Genomic DNA, 8,687 nt, shown 5'->3' on the forward strand with positions numbered 1-8,687 from the left:
GTGGATGTCTAGATGTGATGGAGTCCGTGGTGGATGTCTAGATGTGATGGAGTCCGTGGTGGATGTCTAGATGTGATGGAGTCCGTGGTGGATGTCTAGATGTGATGGACTCCGTGGTGGATGTCTAGATGTGATGGAGTCCGGGGTGGATGTCTAGATGTGATGGAGTTTGTGGTGGATGTCTAGATGTGATGGAGTCCATGGTGGATGTCTAGATGTGATGGAGTCCTTGGTGGATGTCTAGATGTGATGGAGTCCGTGGTGGATGTCTAGATGTGATGGAGTCCGTGGTGGATGTCTAGATGTGATGGAGTTTGTGGTGGATGTCTAGATGTGATGGAGTCCATGGTGGATGTCTAGATGTAATGGAGTCCGTGGTGGATGTCTAGATGTGATGGAGTCCGTGGTGGATGTCTAGATGTGATGGAGTCTGTGGTGGATGTCTAGATGTGATGGAGTCCGTGGTGGATGTCTAGATGTGATGGAGTCCGTGGTGGATGTCTAGATGTGATGGAGTCTGTGGTGGATGTCTAGATGTGATGGAGTCCGTGGTGGATGTCTAGATGTGATGGAGTCCGTGGTGGATGTCTGGATATGATGGAGTCCGTGGTGGATGTCTAGATGTGATGGAGTCCGTGGTGGATGTCTAGATGTGTTGGAGTCCGTGGTGTATGTCTAGATGTGATGGAGTCCGGGGTAGATGTCTAGATGTGATGGAGTCCGTGGTGGATGTCTAGATGTGATGTCTTATAGCTCATCTTTCCAGGGTCTGTTTGAGTCCATGGTGGATGTCTAGATGTGATGGAGTCCGTAGTGGATGTCTAGATGTGATGGAGTCCGGGGTGGATGTCTAGATGTGATGGAGTCCGTGGTGGATGTCTAGATGTGATGTCTTATAGCTCATCTTTCCAGGGTCTGTTGGAGTCCGTGGTGGATGTCTAGATGTGATGGAGTCCGTAGTGGATGTCTAGATGTGATGGAGTCCGGGGTGGATGTCTAGATGTGATGGAGTCCGTGGTGGATGTCTAGATGTGATGTCTTATAGCTCATCTTTCCAGGGTCTGTTGGAGTCCGTGGTGGATGTCTAGATGTGATGTCTTATAGCTCATCTTTCCAGGGTCTGTTGGAGTCCATGGTGGATGTCTAGATGTGATGGAGTCCGTGGTGGATGTCTATGTCTAGATGTGATGGAGTCCATGGTGGATGTCTAGATGTGATGTCTTATAGCTCATCTTTCCAGGGTCTGTTGGAGTCCATGGTGGATGTCTAGATTTGATGGAGTCCATGGTGGATGTCTAGATGTGATGGAGTCCATGGTGGATGTCTAGATGTGATGGAGTCCATGGTGGATGTCTAGATGTGATGTCTTATAGCTCATCTTTCCAGGGTCTGTTGGAGTCCATGGTGGATGTCTAGATGTGATGTCTTATAGCTCATCTTTCCAGGGTCTGTTGGAGTCCATGGTGGATGTCTAGATGTGATGGAGTCCGTGGTGGATGTCTAGATGTGATGTCTTATAGCTCATCTTTCCAGGGTCTGTTGGAGTCCATGGTGGATGCTGCGGAGGGTCTCTGTCCCCATGTGATGAGGAAGACTAACCTTCGTCAGGACCTGATCAAAGCCAGCACAGCTAAGATGGTGGTTCCCCGTAGCTTCGTCAAGAACACCCTGCTGGAACAGTCTGGAGTCGACATCATCAACAAGATCAGGTGAGACTAGAGTTGTATCGTGTTTATATGACAAGACACTTCACTCCACACTAATGATGTCCAGTCTTTCCAACATTGATAAAAAACTGACCATTATTTTTGCTGTTGACCTGAAATCACTCACCTCCATGTCCTTGTTCTCTTGGCTGAATGAACTATGACCTCTGGCTGACAAGCCTGAGTACATTGAGAAGCAGAATCCTGGTGTACTGTTTTTATATTGTGTTATCTACAGAGGTGCCGTGTCTGTCTGTGTCCTCTGTCCCTGTCTGTCCCTGTCTGTGTCCTCTGTCCCTGTCTGTGTCCTCTGTCCCTGTCTGTGTCCTCTGTCCCTGTCTGTGTCCTCTGTCCCTGTCTGTGTCCTCTGTCACTGTCTGTGTCCTCTGTCCCTGTCTGTGTCCTCTGTCCCTGTCTGTGTCCTCTGTCACTGTCTGTGTCCTCTGTCACTGTCTGTGTCACTGTCTGTGTCCTCTGTCACTGTCTGTGTCCTCTGTCACTGTCTGTGTCCTCTGTCCCTGTCTGTGTCACTGTCTGTGTCCTCTGTCACTGTCTGTGTCCTCTGTCCCTGTCTGTGTCCTCTGTCCCTGTCTGTGTCCTCTGTCACTGTCTGTGTCTTCTGTCCCTGTCTGTGTCCTCTGTCACTGTCTGTGTCCTCTGTCCCTGTCTGTGTCCTCTGTCCCTGTCTGTGTCCTCTGTCACTGTCTGTGTCCTCTGTCACTGTCTGTGTCACTGTCTGTGTCCTCTGTCCCTGTCTGTGTCCTCTGTCACTGTCTGTGTCCTCTGTCCCTGTCTGTGTCCTCTGTCACTGTTTGTGTCCTCTGTCCCTGTCTGTGTCACTGTCTGTGTCCTCTGTCACTGTCTGTGTCCTCTGTCACTGTCTGTGTCCTCTGTCCCTGTCTGTGTCACTGTCTGTGTCCTCTGTCACTGTCTGTGTCCTCTGTCCCTGTCTGTGTCCTCTGTCCCTGTCTGTGTCACTGTCTGTGTCCTCTGTCACTGTCTGTGTCCTCTGTCACTGTCTGTGTCCTCTGTCACTGTCTGTGTCCTCTGTCACTGTCTGTGTCCTCTGTCCCTGTCTGTGTCCTCTGTCACTGTCTGTGTCCTCTGTCCCTGTCTGTGTCCTCTGTCACTGTCTGTGTCCTCTGTCACTGTCTGTGTCCTCTGTCCCTGTCTGTGTCCTCTGTCACTGTATGTGTCCTCTGTCACTGTCTGTGTCCTCTGTCCCTGTCTGTGTCCTCTGTCACTGTCTGTGTCCTCTGTCACTGTCTGTGTCCTCTGTCACTGTCTGTGTCCTCTGTCCCTGTCTGTGTCCTCTGTCACTGTCTGTGTCCTCTGTGCCTGTCTGTGTCCTCTGTCACTTTCTGTGTCCTCTGTGCCTGTCTGTGTCCTCTGTCACTGTCTGTGTCACTGTCTGTGTCCTCTGTCACTGTCTGTGTCCTCTGTCACTGTCTGTGTCCTCTGTCACTGTTTGTGTCACTGTCTGTGTCCTCTGTCACTGTCTGTGTCCTCTGTCCCTGTCTGTGTCCTCTGTCACTGTCTGTGTCCTCTGTCACTGTCTGTGTCCTCTGTCCCTGTCTGTGTCCTCTGTCACTGTCTGTGTCCTCTGTCCCTGTCTGTGTCCTCTGTCCCTGTCTGTGTCCTCTGTCACTGTCTGTGTCCTCTGTCACTGTCTGTGTCACTGTCTGTGTCCTCTGTCACTGTCTGTGTCCTCTGTCACTGTCTGTGTCACTGTCTGTGTCCTCTGTCACTGTCTGTGTCCTCTGTCACTGTCTGTGTCTTCTGTCACTGTCTGTGTCACTGTCTGTGTCCTCTGTCACTGTCTGTGTCCTCTGTCACTGTCTGTGTCCTCTGTCCCTGTCTGTGTCCTCTGTCACTGTCTGTGTCCTCTGTCACTGTCTGTGTCCTCTGTCACTGTCTGTGTCCTCTGTGCCTGTCTGTGTCCTCTGTCACTTTCTGTGTCCTCTGTGCCTGTCTGTGTCCTCTGTCACTGTCTGTGTCCTCTGTGCCTGTCTGTGTTAAGGTCATAGCAGTGGCCCTGATTGTTAGATTCCCACTTATTGGTCCTGTAGTTGGACAGTGTGCAGATGTCTATCCTTCTAGTGTAGATTCCCACTTATTGGTCCTGTTGTTGGACAGTGTGCAGGTGTCTATCCTTCTAGTGTAGATTCACACTTATTGGTCCTGTCGTTGGACAGTGTGCAGGTGTCTATCCTTCTAGTGTAGATTCACACTTATTGGTCCTGTAGTTGGACAGTGTGCAGGTGTCTATCCTTTTAGTGTAGATTCCCACTTATTGGTCCTGTCGTTGGACAGTGTGCAGGTGTCTATCCTTCTAGTGTAGATTCACACTTACTGGTCCTGTCGTTGGACAGTGTGCAGGTGTCTATCCTTCTAGTGTAGATTCCCACTTATTGGTCCTGTAGACAGTATGCAGGTGTCTATCCTTCTGGTGTAGATTCCCACTTATTGGTCCTGTAGTTGGACAGTGTGCAGGTGTCTATCCTTCTAGTGTAGATTCACACTTATTGGTCCTGTCGTTGGACAGTGTGCAGGTGTCTATCCTTCTAGTGTAGATTCACACTTATTGGTCCTGTCGTTGGACAGTGTGCAGGTGTCTATCCTTCTAGTGTAGATTCCCACTTATTGGTCCTGTAGTTGGACAGTGTGCAGGTGTCTATCCTTCTAGTGTAGATTCACACTTACTGGTCCTGTCGTTGGACAGTGTGCAGGTGTCTATCCTTCTAGTGTAGATTCCCACTTATTGGTCCTGTAGACAGTATGCAGGTGTCTATCCTTCTGGTGTAGATTCCCACTTATTGGTCCTGTAGTTGGACAGTGTGCATGTGTCTATCCTTCTAGTGTAGATTCACACTTATTGGTCCTGTCGTTGGACAGTGTGCAGGTGTCTATCCTTCTAGTGTAGATTCACACTTATTGGTCCTGTCGTTGGACAGTGTGCAGGTGTCTATCCTTCTAGTGTAGATTCCCACTTATTGGTCCTGTCGTTGGACAGTGTGCAGGTGTCTATCCTTCTAGTGTAGATTCACACTTATTGGTCCTGTAGTTGGACAGTGTGCAGGTGTCTATCCTTCTAGTGTAGATTCCCACTTATTGGTCCTGTAGACAGTATGCAGGTGTCTATCCTTCTGGTGTAGATTCCCACTTATTGGTCCTGTAGTTGGACAGTGTGCAGGTGTCTATCCTTCTAGTGTAGATTCCCACTTATTGGTCCTGTCGTTGGACAGTGTGCAGGTGTCTATCCTTCTAGTGTAGATTCCCACTTATTGGTCCTGTCGTTGGACAGTGTGCAGGTGTCTATCCTTCTAGTGTAGATTCCCACTTATTGGTCCTGTCGTTGGACAGTGTGCAGGTGTCTATCCTTCTAGTGTAGATTCACACTTATTGGTCCTGTCGTTGGACAGTGTGCAGGTGTCTATCCTTCTAGTGTAGATTCACACTTATTGGTCCTGTCGTTGGACAGTGTGCAGGTGTCTATCCTTCTAGTGTAGATTCACACTGTCATTTAGAACGTCAGGGGTTGTTCACAGCCTGCTGGTCTGATGGCCCACACAGCCTGCTGGTCTGATGGCCCACACAGCCTGCTGGTCTGATGGCCCACACAGCCTGCTGGTCTGATGGCCCACACAGCCTGCTGGTCTGATGGCCCACACAGCCTGCTGGTCTGATGGCCCACACAGCCTGCTGGTCTGATGGCCCACACAGCCTGCTGGTCTGATGGCCCGCACAGCCTGCTGGTCTGATGGCCCGCACAGCCTGCTGGTCTGATGGCCCGCACAGCCTGCTGGTCTGATGGCCCACACAGCCTGCTGGTCTGATGGCCCACACAGCCTGCTGGTCTGATGGCCCACACAGCCTGCTGGTCTGATGGCCCACACAGCCTGCTGGTCTGATGGCCCACACAGCCTGCTGGTTTGATGGCCCACACAGCCTTGCCTCAGTGTTGACCCTGTGAAGTGGGAATGAATGAATCCTCTCTCCTCTTTCTGACTTCATCCCTCTGTTTCTCTCCTCTTCATCAATCTGTTTTTCTCCTCTTCATCCCTCTGTTTCTCTCCTCTTCATCCCTGTTTCTGTCCTCTTCATCCCTGTTTCTGTCCTCTTCATCCCTGTTTCTCTCCTCTTCATCCATCTGTTTCTCTCCTCTTCATCCCTCTGTTTTTCTCCTCTTCCCCTCTCTGTTTCTCTCCTCTTCAACCCTCTGTGTCTCTCCTCTTCATCAATCTGTTTCTCTCCTCTTCATCCCTCTGTTTCTCTCCTCTTCATCCCTCTGTTTCTCTCCTCTTCAACCCTCTGTTTCTCTCCTCTTCATCCCTCTGTTTCTCTCCTCTTCAACCCTCTGTTTCTCTCCTCTTCATCCCTCTGTTTCTCTCCTCTTCAATCCCTCTGTTTCTCTGCTCTTCATCCCTCTGTTTTTCTCCTCTTCCCCTCTCTGTTTCTCTCCTCTTCAACCCTCTGTGTCTCTCCTCTTCATCAATCTGTTTCTCTCCTCTTTATCCCTCTGTTTCTCTCCTCTTCATCCCTCTGTTTCTCTCCTCTTCATCCCTCTGTTTCTCTCCTCTTCATCCCTCTGTTTCTCTCCTCTTCCCCTCTCTGTTTCTCTCCTCTTCCCCTCTGTTTCTCTCCTCTTCATCAATCTGTTTCTCTCCTCTTCATCCATATGTTTCTCTCCTCTTCATCAATCTGTTTCTCTCCTCTTCATCCATATGTTTCTCTCCTCTTCATCAATCTGTTTCTCTCCTCTTCATCAATCTGTTTCTCTCCTCTTCATCCATATGTTTCTCTCCTCTTCATCCCTCTGTTTTCTCCTCTTCCCCTCTCTGCTTCTCTCCTAGTGAGGTAAAGCTGAGCCTGGCTTCCTTCCTCTCAGACCGTATCGTAGATGAGATCCTAGAAGCCCTGTCTGGCTCTCAGCATACACTGGTGAGTCTTAATCATGCCTGGAGATACAGTGCAATCCCTACTCACGGTAACCATGACAACATGACACCACTCATGGTAACCATGGCGACACATCAATGCACATGGTAACCATGACAACACATCACTACTCATGATAACATGACAACACATCACTACTCATGATAACATGACAACACATCACTACTCATGGTAACCATGACAACACATCACTACTCATGATAACCATGACAACACATCACTACTCATGATAACCATGACAACACATTAGCTTGAATATTCTGTGAAATTCTAACATGAATTCTATGATTCATACTGAGTCAGTCACTGGTTCACTAGTACAGGTATATGATCATACAGGTCATATATAATAATACACAGTAATAGTGACCATAGTAATAGTGACCATAGTAACAGTAATAGTGACCATAGTAACAGTAATAGTGAACATAGTAACAGTAATAGTGACCATAGTAACAGTAATAGTGACCATAGTAACAGTAATAGTGACCATAGTAACAGTAATAGTGAACATAGTAACAGTAATAGTGACCATAGTAACAGTGATAGTGAACATAGTAATAGTGACCATAGTAACAGTAATAGTGACCATAGTAACAGTAATAGTGAACATAGTAACAGTAATAGTGACCATAGTAACAGTAATAGTGAACATAGTAATAGTGACCATAGTAACAGTAATAGTGACCATAGTAACAGTAATAGTGAACATAGTAACAGTAATAGTGACCATAGTAACAGTAATAGTGACCATAGTAACAGTAATAGTGAACATAGTAACAGTAATAGTGACCATAGTAACAGTTATAGTGACCATAGTAACAGTAATAGTGACCATAGTAACAGTTATAGTGACCATAGTAACAGTAATAGTGAACATAGTAACAGTGATAGTGAACATAGTAACAGTTATAGTGACCATAGTAACAGTAATAGTGACCACAGTAACAGTTATAGTGACCATAGTAACAGTAATAGTGAACATAGTAACAGTAATAGTGACCATAGTAACAGTTATAGTGACCATAGTAACAGTAATAGTGACCATAGTAACAGTTATAGTGACTATAGTAACAGTAATAGTGAACATAGTAACAGTAATAGTGACCATAGTAACAGTTATAGTGACCATAGTAACAGTAATAGTGGCTATAGTAACAGTAGTGTAATAGTCATTATGTCTTGCTCCCCCCTAGGCTGACCACCTGGTGAGGAAGGAGCGTCCTCTGGTCCAGCGGGAGTCTGTGGACCTGGACGTACCCGAGGAGAGGGCTCCTAAACGGGCCACCACGGAGCTGAATGAGGCAGAAAGGCTGGAGGACCTGGAGACATGCATGGTACACTACACTACACGACCATATGTTTTGTGTGAGGGCCAGGATCATGTTCATTCTGTTTCCTGTCGTGGGTTCCTCACTCATTTGGGGTTTCAGACATGTCTAATCTCAGACTGAGTGTTACAGGGAGATGAGCTAACCTTGGCTCATGTCTAGTTATCGTCCTGAAAGGCAAAAATCCTTAATCTACCATTAAGGTTAACTGGTTCTAACTGTAATGAATTAGCAGTTCCTCATGCTGTGCCTACTGGCCATGGTAAGATGGTAGGATAGGGAGGTTGATTCATTATGGTAGGATGGTAAGATACTGTAGGGAGGTTGATTCATTATGGTAGGATGGTAAGATACTGTAGGGATGTTGATTCATTATGGTAGGATGGTAAGATACTGTAGGGAGGTTGATTCATTATGGTAGGATGGTGGGATAGGGAGGTTGATTCATTATGGTAGGATGGTGGGATAGGGAGGTTGATTCATTATGGTAGAATGGTGGGATAGGGAGGTTGATTCATTATGGTAGGATGGTAAGATACTGTAGGGAGGTTGATTCATTATGGTAGGATGGTAAGATACTGTAGGGAGGTTGATTCATTATGGTAGGATGGTGGGATAGGGAGGTTGATTCATTATGGTAGGATGGTGGGATAGGGAGGTTGATTCATTATGGTAGAATGGTGGGATAGGG

The 8,687-nt window shown here is 47.4% G+C and overlaps 1 protein-coding gene across 1 annotated transcript in view; it reads left to right on the forward strand.

Annotated features, from left to right (window-relative positions):
• LOC109886863 (F-actin-uncapping protein LRRC16A) overlaps positions 1–8,335 on the forward strand; it is a 67,034-nt gene extending 58,699 nt beyond the window's left edge. Inside the window, exons 14-16 of the mRNA XM_031817608.1 lie at positions 1,534–1,709; positions 6,560–6,647; positions 7,862–8,335. Coding sequence (XP_031673468.1) covers positions 1,534–1,709; positions 6,560–6,647; positions 7,862–8,119 — 522 coding nt within the window. The 3' untranslated portion in view covers positions 8,120–8,335. The remainder of the gene's footprint in view (positions 1–1,533; positions 1,710–6,559; positions 6,648–7,861) is intronic.
• The last annotated feature ends 352 nt before the right edge of the window (positions 8,336–8,687 follow it).

The sequence above is a fragment of the Oncorhynchus kisutch genome, unplaced genomic scaffold, assembly GCF_002021735.2.
Source record: "Oncorhynchus kisutch isolate 150728-3 unplaced genomic scaffold, Okis_V2 scaffold1096, whole genome shotgun sequence".
Classification (NCBI taxonomy): Eukaryota; Metazoa; Chordata; class Actinopteri; order Salmoniformes; family Salmonidae; genus Oncorhynchus; species Oncorhynchus kisutch.